The sequence below is a fragment of the Rhyacophila brunnea genome, unplaced genomic scaffold, assembly GCF_057557595.1.
Source record: "Rhyacophila brunnea isolate RB1 unplaced genomic scaffold, BYU_Rbru_1.0 scaffold_3, whole genome shotgun sequence".
NCBI lineage: Eukaryota > Metazoa > Arthropoda > Insecta > Trichoptera > Rhyacophilidae > Rhyacophila > Rhyacophila brunnea.
The window spans coordinates 15,308,248-15,331,273 of NW_028232965.1; the positions used below are offsets into that span (position 1 = coordinate 15,308,248).

Genomic DNA, 23,026 nt, shown 5'->3' on the forward strand with positions numbered 1-23,026 from the left:
AATTAATGCTAGCTAATGATAGCACTACGGTAATATATTTCTTAGAATTGTCGTATTTGTAACTAATGTGCCGGTTCAAATTTGACATCTGAAAAAAAAACATGTTTTTTGTGTATAAGTGTATTTTTTTCATTTTTAGTAAAGACCCAATAGGTTGGGAGAATAACTGATAATCATTCCTTCACATATAATATGGAAAAGACAGTACAAATCCTGATATAAGAGTTTTCTCAAATTAATATCATTAATTATTTTTATATTCATTTTTCACAAGCCGTCAGCGTATTTGCTAATGCTTACTGAATGAGAAACGCCGACAACGATAAATAATATTGTATTTCACACATGAATTTTACACGAATCTAATTACCAATTTCAAATAAGAACTTTTTCCCCAGTAAAATTATTCATATTTTGTATGTTTTTGTCACTGAAGGCATTGGACACTCAGCTTAAGCATGATTTAATCGCGAGGAATTCAATAAATAAGCTATCACCATTGAATAAAGATCTTACTCAGCATTTTATCTTGGCAGAGAACTGTCACTCTGTAGCATCGTGCCTCGGTAAAAATTTTCTACCTCACTGTTTTTTTATCATTGTACCTGTCAATTCGAAAATAAACACGTAACCGCTCTCAACAATCAAACTCCAGTTCTTCACTCATCTCCTCATCACACCATCACCCGCTTACATCCAAAGCAGTATATTCTAGTCTACAAGACAAAGATAATAAGATAAATGCAGTATACATAGTTTTAAATTAATAAATGGTATTTTTATAATAAATAAATTAGATGGATTATTAATTTTTATGTGGACATTTTTTTGATTAAATTTAGGGGGATTGTCGTTGGAATGGATTTAACAAACTTCATTAAAACTACTAGCGCTCTAGGACGAGTTGATTATATTACGAATGTCCAATTTAATTTATTCGAATTCTGTTTTTTGCGATGGGGAAGCGTAACGCTTTTCAACACGTTTAACGACTGACGCGAGTGTGTCATTATTTTTACATTTATCTAATACCTCCAACAGATGGTGTTTACATCACGTCTCTCGCTCTGGAAGCATATTGAATTCCTTTACACCGAAATGCGACGGCCACGGAAAATAAATCTACACGGATATTATTTGAATACGGGGTATTTTGTAGCAGACCAGATTGTACTAATATCCTCATTTCTATATTACGGAGATAATCCGGCGCAAGAGATTTGTCAGGAAAACATCACTGACAGATGCATTCGACGTAATATCAACTGGCAGAGAAAACTCGGAAATATTTTGACATAGAAAAATGGTTAGAATTTAAAATAAGATTCAAAGAGTATCTTTTCTAGGTTGTTGATGGTTGGATATTTGTAAATATTTTTCTTTGAAAAACTCAAGATTTTTTATTCCAAATCCATTACCGAACGTAAACGGTGATTTTGGTTTATTTGTGGCTGCTCTGGACAGGGATTAATTGTCAAAGAGCACCTAATCTATCAAATTTGCATAAAATCAGTTTAATGTTTCTATAGGATTGTATTAATATTGTCTACGTATGCGTATTGCATAAACTAAGATTGTATATCCCAATATAATTATTATAATAATTTTTCTTTTCATTTTCATGCTATATTCGTTACAGGACGTCTGCGATAATTTCTTATAACAAATATGACGTATTAAATACAGTCATAAATTTAGTCTAAACAGAGCCTTGAATATCTAGTATTCATATAAAAGCTCTGTAGTACAAGCATACCTAATACAATGTTCTATTAAAAGGGTCTTCATTTTTGATATTAGCTATTATTAGGCAGAAATAAAATTTTGTAGGTATGTTATTTAAAAAAATATTACATATAACTGATAATAAAACATTATTTAGTTGTTTAGTATATGACTGGAATGAAAATAAATACTTGAATTTCATATCAGTCGTTAGGCTTAATCACATAATATTCTATTCTCTATTGATATTTATTCGAAGCTATTTTTAATATAATTTGAATTTACATATTCATACACTATTAAGAAAATATGGAAATAATTAATATTTAGTTATTAAAAACAATTATTTAAATGTAAATATTCGTAAAATCATTAACCTACTAAATTTACTGGAAAACATATAAACATTAAAATTTAGCATTTTGAATCCAATTAATTTATACAAATTATTGAATATTCTACGATTTTAATATAATTAATGATAATAATTGATTTACTATTTTATAATTATATTATAAATAATCGCCATCATCGTAACAAAATTAGTGAGCAAATATGTAATACTATCTAATGATAATTACAAATGATTGTTTTAATGAGAGTTGATTTCAATGCGGTCATTAAAATAATGACTACTGTTTAATTATTACTATGTCATAATAAGTTAATTACATTTTATCGAAACGTTAGAAATAAATAATAGCAATGCATTTATTATGTTTATATTTATATGTATAATATGAAATGGATTTCGTTTCTTGGAAAAAAATATATTGTGTAGAATTTTTTAGAAAATATTTTGGACCAAATGGAATTCGTACATACATATTTTGTTTGACAGTCGACTATTCTATCCACCGAATTATCAGTGCAATCATCTTCCGCGTGAATTTTGACGATTACAAAAATAATGATCTGAGTGTGTTAGCCATCCCAGCAACAGATGTGTGAATGAGTGCATGGCATTAATGTTTTCTAAGATTTTTCTAGGTATATTTCCGAGACTTTTCCGATTGCATTTTGAATATAGAATTTCACATTCTGAAAAATTATGTAAGTACATATTATATTTATTATTGAGAAAAACTTAATTGTAATTAAGGACTTCGTTTCGACTATAACTATTTACATACGCAAAAAATAGACAGCGCACCATCATCAAACTAGATAAACTCTTGATATTATTAGTTATAGATTAAATGGTCGAAGGTTTTATGTTACGGCACTCAAAGAAAAATTAAAATTTTTAATACAATGATACGCAAGTACGTATTTATTTCGTGAACGAATTTAATATTAACACTTGTTAACAAATTAGATAAACATAATGTAAAATGTATAGGGGGCAGGGATGATTACGAGTTCCTCATTACAAGGGTAAGCCAGGGTCATAATAAAGAAGATAAAAGGCGTGTTTAACAAAATCCCACACAACGGAAAAGGCAAAATTTGAATAAAAATAGCGCGAGATAAGATAAACAACTAGGCAAGAGATTTTAAAATAAATTGAATTATTCTTACGCTAAAATAAATTTTCAACCCCTGATTTTTTTAATAAAAACCGTTAAACGGAAATGACCACGTCGTAAAAGGTACATTTAACATAAGTTTATAAAAATATTTAAAAAACGTCACACATGTTTTAATTTCTCTGAAAAACACGATAAACTTTCATAATGTGTCACATGTTAAAAAAATATATTTTCAACGGACGGTAGTAGTAGAGTATGTACTTCATTATTAAATAATATAAAAAGTAAATTCGAAATTCGAAATTCAAAATTCAAAATGTAAAATAGTTGAACGTATTAGGATTGACATAAATACTTTTTTTATTATTCAACATGCTTTTGTTCATTGTTAATATTATAATATATTGTTAATCATTGTTATGTAGTTACCTATTTGATATAAAAGTAATTTAATATTTAGTTTTCATCAATTAAAGAAAATTACCACTTAAAACTGAAATATTTCAATAATAAAAAGTGATCTTTTAAAAAAAATCCATCTGTTATTATCAATGACTGCGTTTTTTGTATACAGTTTAAAAATGTAATATTATTTATTACTCGTTACGATTTTTTAAAACATCTATTTTTTATCATCAAAAACAAACTTCAATATACCTGATTAAATTCAGTTATCTGATCTACTTCATCAGACGTAATAATAGTGTTAATTTTATGAAAGTCCTCCGAAAATAAATAAATTTCAGGGTTGAATAACATAATAAATACGTGATTTCGTAATATTTTTTTAAACAATGCCCACTCACTGGCAATACTTGAAAATATTTCCGGGGTCAATTATTTTAATTTACAAGTGGATATTTTGATTGACATTTTAAAGTTAAGTGAACCCTTGACATTATTCAAAAATTTGAACACTCGCCCGAAGGGTTATTTTACAAGTATGACAGATATACTAAGTATGTGTAGGATAAGAGCTGGATACTTGCCATTATTCATTATACACGCACAAATTATAATCATTTACAAATCATATTATTTTATATTAGATTTAAATTTAATATTAATACACATATATTATAAGTACATCTTTATTAAAAATATTACACATCGTATTTTTACTAAGTAGATAGATAAGAGCGCTAGAGCAACATACAAGTCGTAGAGTATCATGGGTTGCGTATTCTAGTCCCGCATCCGGAAAATTCACTCGTTGTGTGTCCAGAAAAAGTAACTAATAAGTTGAGTGACAATATTAACATTATATATTATAGAAAATAAACTTGTACTTACTACACCTAAGAATCAATATCAATGTTACAGAAAATAAGGACTACATACAAACACAGTTATATTTATCTTATAATCATTGTGTATTATCACTTTTTGTTTTACAATATCTGATCCTAAGATAATATCGGTGAAGAGGTGAAGATTGTATTAACAGATTTTTATATTAACGAGAAATTGATGTTAGCCACTTGATAAAATTAGGGCTATACTCTGGTCTGAATGCACATTTCAAATCAACATGTGAATATGCAAGACCGGGGATTCGGACCCGGGACCGACGGCATATAATAAGACGACGCGACGCGGTGACCCCTCGTTATTTTATTTTTACAAAAGGTACATTTCGTCTCTGTTCTGGCAGAACACACTAACTGGAGAATACTAGTTTTGAGTAATTTGACTTTGAAGTTGTTAAAATGTTTGAAATGGTCTATCATGTGAGTTTATTAAGTAATCGTAAAAAGGATGACTTTAAAATAAAGACTGTTTATTTATTAAGAAGGTTTCCAGACAGTAAATTTAAAATAAGGAACATTTTGGTATAACTAACTCAATATGTCATTTTTTCAAATTAGTATCTTCTGGCAGAACAGTGACGATTTGGAAATTTAAGCTTTTTTTAAGAATATTAGTAATAAACTATTCAGTCAACCTTTATTAAAAGAAATTAATACTTTGACACCAGATGGACAGGCTAATTTAAAAAAAATCAACACGAGGATTCATTCTAGCCAACGGGATTAGAGTATAGACTTTTGGGATTTATAGAGTGTAATGCTAACTATGATGATATATATCTATCTTCTCGGTCATTCCCTCTTGGCTAAGGATTGTGACTACCCTGAAATGAAGTGATCTTTTGGACGACTAAAACTCTCCACTCCTCGCAGTCCTTTGCTTATTCTCAGACCAAAGTAAAGTTTTTTGATGAGACAGATAAGGTGTGCTGGAATTTCTATTTCCAAAAGTACTTTCCACATACAGTTATATCTTAAGCAAATGCCTTTTGATAGTCTATGAAAATTGGGTATTGAACTTTTTACATTTTTCAATCAATTCCTATCCGTTTAATAAATACATACTTAAATAGGTTAATAGATAACACGCTAAATTGAAGTAAAGTTAATCTGACACGTTTTTTGTAAATATTATTTACACATCCTTACAAAAAGTACTTATAAACAGCGTGGTAATGAATAAAATTCTTACGTATAAATTTTAAATATCCCCCCGCTGAGTGAATTTGAATGCCGCTTGAGTGAGAGTATGAAACGAGTGGCTCAAAGCTTCAAGTATTTCCCTGCATTGCAAATGACAGCTTAATTCACCTCACTTTGGATTAAGGAAGAATTTAGCATCTCGTGCAAGCGGAGCACTAGTTGTCTCTAAGTAAAGGAAGGTTTTAATTGTCGCATCTTAAAGTTAATGAAAACACTTAATGATTAAATGAGCTCATTGTTTACGAAAGCTTACCGTTCGTTTTGCAAATTAAAACTTTGGATTACTTTAGACTTCTGACATGTAAATAAGATTTCAATTTTAGTATGTTAAAAGTGCTAAATAAATGAAACATGCCTAAAACTAATGTATATTAACTATTGTAATATATTATATAAGAACATATAATAGAGTCATATTAAAAGTATATTTTTGAAAAGGGAAAAATAGTTCTAGAGATACAAATATTTTAAACCATCCTAAAATACAAAGATGGTGAATTTTCTGTCAGATAAAACCTTGAATGATTTTCTTTTGAAAATCACTGAAAGTGATTTTAAAATACTTAACGTAAATGCTACTTTTGCATGCAAAACATATGAATGCACTATTTTCTTCCACAGTCAAAAATAATTAGGGGTAGTATAGATATGGTGATATGGTTTTGTGCCATTATTTTCATACGTTTAGGCTCTATGTTATAGAATCAAAAAGTTTTTCTTCAATATTTTTTATTCAATACTATATTATATATATCATGGCAAGTCATTAATTAATAATAATGAATGGAAAAATTATGATTTTTACAATAGCGAATACTCGTTTATGGTATTTACTATTTATACGTTTATGTGATTATGGAATGTTTTCCAGGACAAAAAAATAAAAGACATCTTTATCACATACACAATATGTTTCCTCAAAGATACCATATTTTTATCAATTTACTGCATCTTAATGTAGAAAAAATAAAATAAAACATAAATACCTTGTGATTGAACTCCAAGAAGTAGCACCAGAAATACAATTGATTTTGTCCTCACAGAGTGATAATTTATGTCGATCATTTTGAAACACTGCAAAAGAAAAAAGAAATGTTAAATATATTTTTTTAAATATTATAATACAATTAAACGCAATTAATAATTTGCGCAAGTAAAATGTTCCAACTTGTAGGTATATGTGGAAAATTTGAAAATATTTTGTTAACTTTATCACAGCTCAAGCTACACAGCAATTATTGTTAAAGTAAACAGAGGCTTATTCGCAGATGTATCAAAGAAAATTGTGTATTTCAATACCTACCTCAAATCATTTTTTTTATTCGAAAGACATAAATGATAATTAAAAAAACGTGATGTGGGATTATTAAATGATTTAATGATTGAATTTGATTGTAAACAATTAACATACTTTATGTTATAATACATAAAAGAACTAACAAAATAAAATACTGGCTTTAATGTTGTACGACAAGGCAGTCAAATTTAATAATTTAAACATTGACTGGGATTTTTATATCAACATTAGCAACTTATATTACCTACATAACATATTCCAAGAATTAAATTAATATAATATTTTTTCCCAGATATGTTCGTATATGTATGTATCGTTACAATCATGATAATACATTAATCAGTAAGATGTGTGAACCGATTTATTATTGTTATCGTGTATAATTGACCAAAGCAGAGCAAGTTTGTTTTTTGTTTAAAATTCATGCCTTTTAGCAAGGCGCTCCAGTAAAAATGGCCAACATAGGTGCTTTCGCATTCATATACCTGTATACCTACCTATATAGTTGACTTTCAACCAAGTTATCTGGATTGTTTTTTTCTAGGGCACGCAAACGTGTTGTAATCTCCAGACCCTTTTAATAAGATATAATTAACTTTCATAACTGTGTATAATTACCATACATTAATATCGAAATAAATGTGTTTGGTCGGATTCAATCGTAAATTAAGTACCTATTATCAATTACCTACAAATAATTCCTATCGAATCATGCCAATTTTTCTGCCATTCACCTACCAGTCAGTCAATTGGTAGTCATATTGTGACATACCTATTCATCTAAAGAAACGTAGTAATTTTTAATAAATTCATAAAGATCATTTTCAATGGCATTACTGATTATGTTATTAAATCTTTAATATATGTCATTACATTCATAAGTTCATTAAAAGAAAACTGCATATTTCCAAAAAGTATCCCTAAGAACTATAATAAGCTTTCCCATCCCTATTTTGTAAAATTACATAGCAAAATATAAAAATAATTTATTATTTATTTTGTCAGCTGTCATTGTAATACCTTCGCCGTACTCTTCAATGTTTTACCCACATCGTCAGCTTAATAGGATAAGGTGACAGCTTAATTTAAGATAAAGAGAGAATATGGAAGATTTATTTTGAGGTGGAAGAACCACGGAACCACAAATACCACGGAATTTTCTTTACTAAATGACATGCCTTCTGCTGATTGCCGAAGGATGTGATAATAAGTTAGTTGTGTTGATTTTTTATACAAATCCTCAAACTACGACAACATAACTATTGGGCTACCTAGCTACAATACCAACCTATAAGGTATTTTTATGTATCTACGTGCAATATTTTCTTTTAAATATTTACCTACCTCTTCAAATAATATCTTAAAGTAATGTGCGCTTCATGCCAAATGAACAATAGATATTATCAATGTACGATAATATGTTATTATATGCCTACAATGACTGTTGTAAATGATTCAATGAATTAAAAATACACAGGTTAAAATATATAATAGGACAAGGCTAAGCTTGAGTGATGTACAGATTTCCGGTGCTATTTTTTTTACAAACTTTTAATGATTATCTATTATTTTTAAATCTTACTGATCGTTAAATGTCTATAAAAATTACTTGTGATGTACATGCTCAAAGATAATAACTACAAGCAAAAAGTACATTGGTAATAATATTACTTTGTCCTTGAATAATATAGCATTAAATTTGCAAACCAAAATTTTTGTAGCAGTTAGTTATATAACTGTTTAATTTTTGAGTCAAGCTTTGAATTGATGAATACTTTTTTTGATACATGTTTGAGTTAAACCAAACTAACTTTACTGAGTATCAGGTTCCTTTATTAATTATAAGTATTTGATAAAAAAAAACCCAAAGCCAGTTAAGGGGGGACATGCTCAGCGTAGGTCAAAATGAAGCTTTTGTTCTATTTTCAAAGCATGATACTGTACATTTCTTAAACGTTATAGATAATCTATTTATATAATTTTGAAGCCTTATTATTTTTTATATTTATTTTAAACATTTGATGACTGCATAAAGTATTTTTATTACAAAAAATAGTATTCTTTTAAACCTCTCGCTCTAATGTTTTAGAATATAGTCATATTTCAGTACATAAATGTGCAGTGGTGTTAAGATTTTTTAAATTTATTATTTTTTAAACGCATTTATACAACCATCAGTATAATTTATGTTGACATTATTATAGTGAAATATTTACGATAAAAAATTATATTGATAATCTCTGTGATCCCAAATTTTACAAGAATTAGGCATTTTATTATTCAAAAAATGGGCAAGATTAACACATTTGAAGATAATTCTAAAGATACTAATTATAAGCTATGTTTTTGACCATTGAAGTGTGATACACATCCTACGAATAATGATTGCTTAATAATAATTATTGACCTAAGAATAAGGTAGTGTTTTTTTGAAATACGCCAGTTCTTTTGGCATTTCCCAGTGGTTAAGCTACAACATACGGCCGTAGCCAAAAATTAACAAACTATAATTAAAGTAGGGAGTAAAATGATGTTAACGTGCGTGTTTGAACATTTATAATACTTTTTTTAATATTTATAATACTCCTAAGGCTGCAGACACAATAAATGTGAAATAGAGCTCCCTGATTGGTTAGAAACACCTTGGCGACATGACTCACATTATTCATTGACAAATGTGAGTTATGACACCAACAGTCAACTTTGTCAATGAGTTTCACATGGATTAAAATGACTTTTATACCTAACTATTTTTCTTTATATAGCTTAATGCCTTTGGAATCACTAGGTATATTTAACGTTGCAAAATATGATTTATGACTCTAAGCGACTCATTTATTCTGATTTTTTCAATAAAATATGTGTATATAAAAAAAAACTCATTTGACTCTCTCAAAAGTATTTCAATCCATATTTTGGAAAAAAATCTAATGATATCTATGGTAGCAACTTTTTTATACACCTACTATTTTACTTTTTGTTGTACCTGGTGATCCCTGCGGTATTTTTCGGGTGTTATACATACTATTGAATGAAATAAATTTTCAAACTAGTCCAGTGATAAAAACGATAAAAATCGTTAAATTTTTGTACAAGTATACATATTTTAAATGCATTACACAATTTTGCTAGTTGCACAATAACATAATAAGTAAGTTATTTCTCTTAATAAAAAGCATATTTTGTAGGAGAACTTTGTAACAGTGTACTTAGTTATTAACGCCGCAAGCGAGTGCTGTAGTTTTTGAACAAATCAAAACTTGCGAAACATGGAAGTTTGTAACCATTAAGTTTTAATACATTCATTCGTCTGTCTTATGAACATAGAATTAGCTCTACAACTGGTTTGTTGAAAAACTATCAGGCAGAAGTAGGAAAATTGGCAAGTACCCATATGAACCAGCTTTCTTGGTAATTTAATATTTTCTTAATTCTAGATTAATATAGAATATTCATGTTTGGCGGAAATGTAATGGTACTTAAACTTTTCTGAATATTTTCATTCAAGAATTAAAATTCAGCTTGATAACATTTCACTTTTCACTGAGTAATTAAAACTAGTTTACAATGTATTTTATACTATTACGTATCTTTCTACCAACCTATTTTAAGTTTGAGTAGTACACAGTAGTTTTTTATTCAACGGATAATTCACATGCTCTGAAAATGTAGCATTTTTTATTTAACATGCATACTTTGAAAACACCACAAGTAAATATGCATTTGCGCTAATGTGCTTTATCATTGAGCCACCTGCGTTCCACCAAATTAAGAAGAAGTTAGCAAATATTCATACATCTGAAATGCTTTCCAAATTGCGTTAATTTTGGCAATCGGCTTTTGTCGTATGATTCAATGTACCACGTTAAAATAAAAATTTTGAGAGATCCTAACGTCAGCTATAAATCAAAATTATTAGTTAGATTGACACAAAAGTCATCAAAAAGTGCATATACAATTAAGGGGGGACATGCTCGTCGAAGGTCAAAATTGAGTTTTTATTGTATTTTCAAACCATGATCCTGGACACTCCTTAAACGTTGTAGATAATCTATTTATATAATTTTGAAGCCTTATTATCCTTTATATTTATTTTAAACATTTGATGACTGCATAAAGTATTTTTGTTACATAAAATAGTATTCTTTTATACCTCTCGCTCTAATGTTTTAGAATATAGTCATATTTCGGTACATAACTGTGCAGTGGTGTTAAGACTTTTTACATTTATTAATTTTTAAACGCATTTATAAAACCATTAGCATAATTTATTACGAGATAATTTTTGTAAAATATTCACGATAAAAAATTATATTGATAATCTCTGTGATCCCAAATTTGACAAGAATTAGGCATTTTATTATTCAAAAAATCGGCAAGATTAACACATTTTAAGATGATTCTAAAGATATTTATTATAAGCTATGTTATTGACCATTCAAGTGTGATAAACATCTTATGAATAATGATTGCTTTATAATAATTATTGACCTAAGAATTAGGTAGTGTTTTTTTGAAATACGTCATTTTTTTTGTCATTCCCCAGTGGTTAAGCTACAACATACGGCCGTAGCCATAAATTGACAAACTATAATTGAAGTAGGGAGTAAAATTATATTAACGCGCGTGTTTGAACATGTACCTAACCGATTTTTTTATTATTTTTTTTTAAACGGTACATGTTCAAACACGCGCGTCAATATCATTTTACTCCCTACTTCAATTATAGTTTGTCAATTTATGGCTACGGCCGTATGTTGTAGCTCAACCACTGGGGAATGACAAAAGAAATGACGTATTTCAAAAAAACACTACCTTATTCTTAGGTCAATAATTATTATAAAGCAATCATTATTCATAAGATGTTTATCACACTTGAATGGTCAAAGACATAGCTTATAATAAATATCTTTAGAATCATCTTCAAATGTGTTAATTTTGCCGATTTTTTGAATAATAAAATGCCTAATTCTTGTCAAATTTGGGATCACAGAGATTATCAATATAATTTTTTATCGTGAATATTTTACAAAAATTATCTCGTAATAAATTATGCTAATGGTTTTATAAATGCGTTTAAAAATTAATAAATGTAAAAAGTCTTAACACCACTGCACAGTTATGTACCGAAATATGACTATATTCTAAAACATTAGAGCGAGAGGTTTAAAAGAATACTATTTTATGTAACAAAAATACTTTATGCAGTCATAAAATGTTTAAAATAACTATAAAGGATAATAAGGCTTCAAAATTATATAAATAGATTATCTACAACGTTTAAGGAGTGTCCAGGATCATGGTTTGAAAATACAATAAAAACTCAATTTTGACCTTCGACGAGCATGTCCCCCCTTAAACGATTGCAATAATAGTAATTATTCTGTTAGTAGTTGTGTCTCTTAACTTCGTAGTGTATTTTTATGTTACATGTCAAATATTTAATGTACATTAAAACTTATTGATTAAAAACAGGGCTGAATGTGACCGTCTGGAGAGAGATAAAGAATTAGAGTTAGAGACTCCCAGAGGATGCTTGTATGCTCGGCGATGGACTCGAATGCTTTGTAGCGCCAGATAAAATAAAGAATGAGTAAGTAACATAAAAAAAAATCAACGTAATTGCATCAGAACTATCATCGACATATTATATATTACTTAATATAAGCATTGGATTAGCAATATTAATACATTACTTAAAAATAATTCTGTTTTATTGTTATTAATAACAAAACGCCAATGTTTCTAAATGCACAAATTAATATAATATTATTCTCAATAATCATTGTGAAAAAAGATTTCAAATGAGTTTTGATATGATTTAATATGAGAAGATCACACTTTCCCTTATACTTAAAAATATATATAAAGAATATATTGATTTAAAATTGAATTAAAAAAGCTATACGTACCGCCGTAACGAGGTGATGAAATTACCGCAAAGAGCTTTTGATTCATGGTAGAAAAAAAACGTTGAAAAGCTTATCTAATGAGCAGAGGAGTAAAAATATTTTATGCGGTGGAAACTTTCTACAAAGTCTTTTATATCAATTAATCACAGTATTAATTAATTCCACTTTTTTGCAAATCGATAAAGGAGGTTGACTTTATTTGAAACTTAAAGTAGCTCTTCGAATTAATTGATAGGATTATTCTAAAAACGTGATTGATTTAAGGAAGTTTCAGCTTTTGAAATTTTATTATTTAGGGTTTTTTTTCATAGATATTTAATTTGCATGGGATTAAACCGAAATGTTTAAAATATAACTAGAAAGATTCAAAAGGAGCTTTTTTCTACAAAGTTTTTGTGTGGTATATTGGTAGCCATAGAGAAAATAATATTCTGTTCTTTAGCACATCAAAAATGGTGGATAAAAACAGCATAATGCCCTGTTTTGACATTTCGACATTCTGATGTTTACGATTGATTCTGTTTGTTCACTTAAACTTCCAAATATTGTGATAGGTATAAAATTAAAATGAATAAAAATAATTGTTATTTAATTAAATTTAATTGTTAATAATTATTATTCCATGTCTTAGCAGCTTTAAATTATTTGAAACTATTTCCAAATAAATAAAAAATATAATGATTGTCCGTTTTGATGCTTTAGTTTGATTACATACTGATTTATTGATATTTTTGATAGCCATGTAATATATTTTTAACATTTAAAATATATTTAAAATAAATCTAAAAATAGTACTCTAAAATATATACATGACTAAATAAATGAACGTACAGTGATCACAGAAATGTCCTAAAATCATCTTGATAGCGAATACCTAGGGATGGAGAGAAGTGGAAGAAGCTGGAGGAGGCTTTCATCTATCTGTCTGATGATGGTAATAAATGAAAATTCGTATTTAAAAGATACAAGATTTTTAATACAATCATATATCGATTTTTTAAAGAAACTAGAGAACTTATATATATATAATATAAATGTCCAATTAAATATGGTACACGGTTAAATAATAAGATTATATGATTTTTGATTAGCCATTACCTAGATTGTACGTATTATACGTACCATAAAGTATACTACCCATTTATTATGCAACGATAAAAAAGGGTTTCGTTCAATTAAGATGGTTTAAAAGCTGGTACGCGAAAAACCTTCATAAAGCTTTCCCGGAAGATCGGAATTATTTTCAATGAGATTATTGCCAAAGTTTGAGTTATTATTTAACCAGATGTTTAAATTATCAAATCAGAAAATGTTATGGCATGGGTATTAATTAAGTATATATGTATTAGTAACTTAATATTGGCATTACTTGGGAACCGTGTGTCTCTAATAACTATTTTAGAAATCGGAAACAAAAATTGTTTGTTCTTCCCAAAGTCGGTAATAACTGTGTTTTATCCAGATCAGTTTGCATATTGATACACTGCATGATAATGAGTTTTTATGTAGACGTTCTTGAAATTATTAGGGCCTACTTAGCTTATTTTTGGGTTTACTCTTGATACTCTATGTATAGGTAATGTTTTCTTATACTGCTTTTATTTCACTTTTTATAGGAAATAAAAACTAGAATTAATATCGCTAGGAGTACCTTTCCCAAAAATGAGACGTGGCCTTAGCAATCAAGACCTAGGTCTGAGACTATGTAGGTATGTTACGTTGTTATGTTCTCTCAATTCTTTCTATGGTATGGAAGTATGAACTGTAAACCAAGAGATGCCACGGAGAGTTGAAGCTTTTAAGATATGGCTGTATAGATGCATCTTTAAAATTCATTCGACTGACCGGGTGATATATGTTGAAATTTTCAATTGAATGGGAAAGGACCGAAAAGTTTTGCGTAGTATCAAAACCAGATAACTATAGTACCTCGGACATATTATGAGAGGACAAAGTATAGCATTCCGCAACTTATCATCAACGGTAAACTTGACAGAGAACGACGCCCCATTTCATGGCTTAGGAACCTCCGTGATTGGTACGAATGCAGCCCCACTGAACTGTTCCGGGTAGTAGATGGCAAAGCGAAGTTCACTCTGATGGTGGCTGACATCCGCTAAGAGATGGCACAATAAGAATAAATTGATTGTTTTAAAATAATATTTCTTTGTTTTTTCATATTGTCATGTTCTGAAGATCTTAAATTTTTAATTTGTAAATTTCAACATATTTATGTAAATACATATAAGTATTTGAAATTTTGGTCTTCGTATTATCTTTATGTATGTATAGCATAATATATATAATATAGATACTTAATTCGGTACCTAAACGTGGTGTGCTAAGAGCCAACGTTTTGTATAAAGGTCAGAAATGAAAATAGATGAGTATCTTTGGTAACTAAACCTAAAAAGTCAGCAAAGTTTATACTATGTAAATAAGACGTTTATACCATCACGATGACTGGTTTAAACTAAGTTTCATATTGTCCAACATTAGGTACTAGTTAATTGCAAACTCCAATAGAATGTTTTTACAAGTTAGATAGCTAATAGATAAAGCAAAAAATACATAATACACATACAAATCTTCTAAAAAAGTGCTATGATCATGGGCATCTTATGTACCAAAATATGGCTTTATTCTCAAATTTATAACGACAACGATTAAAATAATACAATTTTACCAGCCACGGAATCAAACCTGGTACGCATGGTTTCAGCACTGCATTTGGATTGCGATGGTTGTGAGTTCAAGTAGTATTTTGTATAAGAATTGTTTTAATAAGTGTTTTTTTTGAGGAGTTACTATTTTTTTCGCCTGCAATTTTTTAATCACTGAAACAAGCAAACACTAAATTAGGGCTATAAAAGGTTTTTGTTTGACGCATTTTTTCTACGTGTTTACTCGTACAAAAGTTTCTTAGATTAACTATCGTAATGGGATTTCGTTCGTTTAATTTAAGCGCTATAAGATTGTTTACGAAAAGTGAGCATAGACGCGTCTTATTTTTCGTGAATTAAAAGCATTTATTAGGTACAGCAGTATACATTAAAAATTAAAATGTATAATTTACAAAAGAATTTGTAAATGTTATTTCTTATATAACTAGACCACTGTTTTATGTTTATAGTGATATTTGAATGGAACATAATATCACTAAGAGTTATATATTGTACAGTTACAAAGTTATCAACGCATTTGGTGACACATATGAACCGATTTATTGATATGATTTTATTTTGATAATTTAAATTAACATCTTGACCATTTTTGATTACCTAATAATAAGGTTCAAAAAATTCCTATTAAGCCCGTACAGTTGTCGAGAAAGTAGATTACCTGTGACGTTAATAAACAGTCAAAAGTTATGAAGAGCAGGCCATATTATAAATATAAAGTGTATTTTAATACATTTTATTATTTTATAGAAAAATATTGTATTTGATTCTTTTTCTGTTTAATGGAAAAAAATGTAAAAAATTATTACTTTCTGCGTGTTGGTGACGATTCAGAATTTGTTTGTTGTTTTTAAATACAACGACTCCTCAAATTGATATCTCACTTTATAGCTTCTATAGTCTTGTAGAAGGTAGCTGAAAGTGTTGATGGACGCGGAGCATTTAATTACTATTTAATTACGCATTTAAATAACATGCTAATTATATCGAATGTCCAATTAATTAGTATACAACTGGTGTACCGTCCGCGTGAAAAGAATTTTAAGGGTGACTAAATTTGATGCCCTCAGACAAATTGACAAGTAGTGATAAGTTCTAGGTATTATTTTATTAAAACTATAAAACTACAATACTTCGGCCACAGTGTGTAAGTAGAAAAGTATAACATTCCTTAGCTCACTATCCGAAGAAAGATCTACGTTGTACGTGACGAAAAAAGACGTTATTTTTATAGTCTAAGAATCCGTGTAGCTCCATCAACTTATCCCAGACAGGAAGCAGTGATTAGATTGTTTGATTTATAATACAATCGTATTAGTATGGTTTCATGCCAGATATCGATTAGTAGGGTCGTTTGCAAAGGGTCTCTTATATTCCAAATATACGGATAATAAAACAATGATCATACAGGCTGGGTGAAATGAAAATGTCTTTTTAATTAATATGTCTATTTATTGATGGCATCAAAATGGAAAAACTTTCAGCGAATGGCTCACAAAAAATTCTTGTAAGCAATAAATTAAAATCCTTTCACTGTTGGTTGGTAGCTACATCCTATAGAGGAAAAGCCAATTTTACCAAAGAAATATTCATGATATTATAGTATATTTCTTTTTTGACCTTATCAAACTCTCACATCTCGTGAGATATCTTATTTTGGTAAAGGTTACGTTTCTCAGTTAAAAAGCTTTCACCCTTCAACAACATTTTGCGGTTAGAGCCAAGTCAAAGCTTTTTCTTTGAATTTGTGATTGATGAGACAGATTAAGGCTTCCTAAAGATCAATTAAAAAACAAGTAAACTCAAAAGGCCTTTTTATATAAAACACGGGTACAGGAAAAACCTAACACTTTTCCTAAACATCGGGTGTGCGAACCCGTTCGTTTTTAGCGACTTTCTATTTTTGTTCACCTCAGTTCAAGTGTTATAATTTGATACTTACACATAAATATACTAAATTCTACCTAAACATTCATTATGTAGGCACCGATGTATGTATATATAATCAAAATGATCTTTAAAATACAGTTGTTCCGATTTTTCACATTTTAGAATACGATAATAAAGTGTTTCTAATTAATAAAAATGATTTGTATATTTAAATCAAAGTTATAATAATGAACATGTTATTATTAAAATTATTCTGATCCCAGCCGTAAATTATCTACGATGTTTTCAAATAGTTTAATGTTTTTCAAAATTAAATATTTTCATATATTACCTATATCATATATTCATATAACATATATAATATATTGATATAATTTTTTATATATAATATCATATATTCTCTGATCTTATGTATATTCAGAACTGAATATGCATAAGATCTGATATAATATTTCAAAATACTCAACTAATATACAATTTAATATCGCTGTGCATTCTTTCATATTTTCAAAGCATAAAATATTGTCATCGATCATATTAAACTAAATATTAATCCAATATTATTTTAGGTATATCTCAGTTCTTCACATTGAATCATTATAATGATATTAACAGTCTTATCATTGGCGGCGATGTTATTGAAACTATCGCGTGGGTTCATTTGTTTACATTGGTTACCTTGCTACAAATACCAAAAAAGACGACATACATATAAACCTCGCCAACATGTGCTATTTTACACTCCGAAAGCATAGCATACTCAAAGAAAACTAAAACCACTGGGTATATATAAAATTCTATTGTGCTTAGTATTCATCTATGAATCGGAATGCTGGTCACTCAGTTAAGAAGATGGAAGCAAGATACATTTGAGAAGAATCTCGAAAAGAATCTGGAATTTTTAGATCGAGGGACAACGGGCAGCGTATATTCTTTCGTGTCCGTACATTTGTACGTATACAGTTCGCCGTATGTAATGTTGTATCGGAAATATATTATGGTCGTATATTAAAGACCGTCCGACATCTTTTGGTCGTAACGGCGCGACAACCCGGTGTGGGTCCTGGCTTCCTCTAACAGCTCCCTCCACCTGTCCCTATCCAGTGTGGTCGCTTTCCAATTTGGTACCCCCAGAATACAGCAGTCACTGGCAGCTCCATCTAACCAGCGAATCTTTGGCCTCCCTCTTCTTCTACGTCCTATTGGATTGCTGGACATCACTCTCTTTGCCGGTTCATTGTCATTCATACGGTGCACATGACCTAGCCATCGCAGTCTCCCAATCTTAATTGATTGAACTGCGCTGCAATCTTCGTACAGCCCGTAGAGTTCAGCATTATATCTTCTCCTTCAATTGGTGCCATCCCTGATCGGTCCATATATACGGCGGAGAATTTTTCATTCAAAGATGTTCAGGGCTCGTTCATTTCGCAGAGTTAATGTCCAGGTTTCCGATGCGTAAGTGAGCACTGGCTTAACAAGTGTGTTGTAAAGAGTGCTTTTAGTTCGGCGAGATAGTAAGCGGGACTTAAAATGTCTTAACAGACCAAAGTAGCATTTATTCGCAGACATGATTCTCTTGTTGATTTCTTCTGTAATATCATTATGTCGAGTTACAAGAGATCCAAGGTATATGAAACTGTCGACCGTATCAAACTTGTAGGCACCAATATCTAGCTTTGGTGCGACTTTTGGTCGTAAAGTACTGATATAAAATTCATGTCTAAATAAAACACGGTTCTTTTGCCGGTTTACAGGAAGCTAGCGGCACAATTTTTTTAAAAATAGCCGATATACTGGATTATTTGTAAGGTTAGTTTAGGTTTTCATTCGTGAGTTTCATGAATTTTGCCAAAATCGGATATGAAAATTAAATTAATGTTCATATTGAGTCTAATAAAATTAGAGACCGTATACTATACGGTGTTCTCTTTCCGATAGAAAGCTCACGGCGAACTGTGCTACAGTGAAATGTTTTACGTATAATTTACATGTAACCACATTTTTTATGGTAGCAAAAACATCATGTGGCATACGATAAAGCAGCGATTGCACTGGATTAGTTATGTGGATAAAATGCCGAAAAAGTTATCAATAATATGGTATGCGTATATACCATAACGGCAAGAGATGAAAAACATCTACGCTGCATCTTCCAGGATAGAAAAAAGTTTTAGGAAGAGGCCAATACCCGCTAAAGGGTGTGAGGTCTAAAATGATGATGATATTTTGTAAAGATTTTTAATCTCATTATAAATATTACATGACGTGTGGTTTTTAGATTCGTACATACATTACAAACGCATTCGCATAATAAATAATAATTATCAAAGTTGGCTTAAAGTGGTATATTTAGACAGGCGAGGTTTACCTTCTGAAATATTATGTGCCACTTTAAAAATTTGATTAACGCGAGGATGAAAAATCTCTTAGCAATTTGTGTAATCTGCGGTTGTCTGATCATTATTCAGACAAATTACTAATGAGTCAGCCTGGAAACTCTATGGAGTAACGTTTCTCTTCATTGTAACTCGTGGACCGAATTTTGATATATCATGGTTATGTAAAAAATTTAAATACAAGTTAGAGAAAATAAATAGTCTTTAAGATTTGAAAGTTCTATGAAATATCTGCACCATGAACCCATCCACGATAGCTAATATCTATATAAAAGTCAGTTAATTAATATAACATACACTTGAGAAAAAATCGGTGTGTCTACTTATGTACGCGCGTTAGAAGTTATACTTCTTTGGCGTAACAAAACTTGTGATAACCTAGATTCTTCGACTAGCACTTAACTATCTTGTTAAAATACACACTCAAGATTTTTCGTGAGCTTATTGGAGCGCCGTTGGTTTATCTTATATTACTAAATTATATAACTATTTCTCGTTGCTTTTATTTTTATAGTAAGAAATGTCACTCTGACGTTTAATCATTTGTTTACGTAAGGAATTGCAAATGGCTGACAATAATGAATTCGTAAAGCGGAACAATTCTACTATCAAACTTGCGTTTGTATACAGCTGACTGATTCGCAGCTAACTTCATACTGTCGCGCACTTTCCTAACTCTCAATATCACTCTCTACCAAACGCCCCAAAAGAAGTATACCCAACTTCAAAAAATGGTGATTACTTTTTTGCATATTTATTATTATATACTCTTTGATTGATAAGGTTTAATAGAAAATGTACTGTAATGTAGTAGGTTTTTCGAAATAAACGTCTAATATTATGTAAGTATGCATACATAGCAAAAAATCCACCCCCTTAACTTCCAGGCACATGTCTGGCAGAGTTTTTCTTCTTAAAAGGTGGGTTGCGATTCAAAAAAATCTTGGAAAGCACTGCCATGGATGTGTTTTGCGATTTCAGAAGCCGTTTCTTTTTTGTGGGAGCAGTGTTGCGTGTGTACTTACTTGATGATTGTTTAATAAGGCTTGGCGTCATCGCTCATTCGGATAATGTATTGAAGATGTGCGTTTACCTAATGAGGTCAACAACATTGAATAGCGAATCTACCTACATGGCTACTTCAAAAATTTCGTAAACAAACAAAATTACATAGGTGAATAGGTAATTTGAAAATTACCTCGTTGATTAAACTAAAGCTTACTACAGACCTAAATATGTATATCAGTTCTTAAAGAAATAAACTACGCATAAAAACTGTTGTTAAAAAAATAATGCCTAATTTTGTTTTTGCCAAGAATGGAAAATATGTGCAAATGCACACTCATGTATGCGATATTTTTTTCGTCTTTCATCAGAAGTAACAACGCGTGATCGCTTTGTGTGAATTTTTGATTAAAACGCGTATTTAAAAAAAAATACGACGTGTACCTAAGTACTATCTAAACTAGATGCAATTTGATTGCAATGTTTGAAAATGTGTACATGCGTTGAATTTTAAATAAATATTTCTACACGTGCAATTTTTTAGCGATACAAGTTTGCAAAGAATTGTATACTTTGTTTCCAGGAAGGTATATCTCGGTCTGTAAACAATCACCCAACAATTATGGCCCCTACAAGGGGGGGGGCGATGTGGCCGATTAAGTGAGATAATAATATATACACCACACATTATTTGCTTTAATAAAGAAAGTCGCTTGCGGTGCTATTGTATATAAAGAACCTTTACATGATGTCCGATGCAATATGATGTGGTATGGATGAAGATTGATATAGTTAAATGATTATTCATGTATAGAATTTTATGTGATAATTACTTTTAGTGTGTTTCTTGACTATAAAATTAGCTATTTATCCAATATGTCGAAGGTTTGCATGTTACTTAGCCACCACAAACGGGGTCACGATTAGTAAGTACTTCATAATATGATACTGAGTACCAACAACTCAACAAATCAACTGGATTTATTTAAAAATATAAAAATCGCTGAAAATACACGAAACACTCTAATTTGACCTCATAGAACCCTGGGGTTTCACAGTGATACTATGTAAAAATATAACAATAAAATGAACACAAATGTAAAAAATTACACTGCCTTTCACCTTAGCGATAGGTAGGGAGGCTCACCAAATATCCTGGTCTGGGGGCCCTTTTCCGGATGTGGAGGCCATGATAACGCTACAGAAAACGATTATGAGATGGTCGATTGACATTAAGACATATGAAGTAGGAAATGATGAATATTGTAAATAAATACTAGAATATTTTTCCTTTATAGGTGTATGTTATGAATAATATTAATTATTATCTTGCATGTTGATAGATAAAAAAACATAATTTGCGGAATTACCGTAGCAAATTTTTTACGATAATTTGTCTATAATAGCTATATAATTTTATGTTTACCTACAATGTTGTTTATGTAAATACATATTATTTTTATATTGTTAGTGAGTGAATAGCGTACAAAAATACTTATGAGATTAGTATAGTGCATTTTTTTGGGTGCTTTGATATTTAAGCTTTACTAATTACTAACTTTTATTCCCTAATGGATGATTATTATAGGGTGGGTATATAATAATATAATAAATTAAATTACAGTCAGTTGTAAATCCTCTAATTTGAAGTGAAATTATTGTAAACAGTAACTTTGTCGACAGTAATATCGCACGGCATTAACAACTAAGTATGATTGTAATAAGTTACTTACTAATATTAAACTAGAACTTGTTAATGTCGTTTACGAAAATTTATTATGTTAATATGTAAGTTAAATCTATTTTGAATTATGAATATCTTCATTACAAAAATTAACATAATAAAATAACAGTATCCTACACTCACTCACAGAAAAGATATCGATAACGGATATCGGTATCGAAATATCTGTCAAAAAATATTGTTACTTTTTTGACGGTTCTAATTAATAGTGGTTCTTTTGAAAAATATGGAGTAAATGGAAAATACAATTTATTAAACGAGACACGCAAGGATTTTTCTTTTTATCTATTTTTGAATAGTGCAGATACCATAAAGTAAACAAAAATGATAAAAAAAATATAATTAAATTAGGTATAATCTTTTTTGTCAGTACAATTAATATAATATA

The 23,026-nt window shown here is 29.6% G+C and overlaps 1 protein-coding gene across 7 annotated transcripts in view; it reads right to left on the reverse strand.

Annotated features, from left to right (window-relative positions):
* Positions 1-23,026, reverse strand: part of LOC147067947 (Ig-like and fibronectin type-III domain-containing protein 2) — a 277,069-nt gene that overhangs the window by 106,358 nt on the left and 147,685 nt on the right. For all 7 annotated transcript variants that reach the window (XM_085952846.1, XM_085952843.1, XM_085952845.1 and 4 more), the window contains exon 3: positions 6,697-6,784. In XM_085952846.1, the coding sequence (XP_085808972.1) occupies positions 6,697-6,775 (79 nt within the window). In that variant the 5' untranslated portion in view covers positions 6,776-6,784. The remainder of the gene's footprint in view (positions 1-6,696; positions 6,785-23,026) is intronic.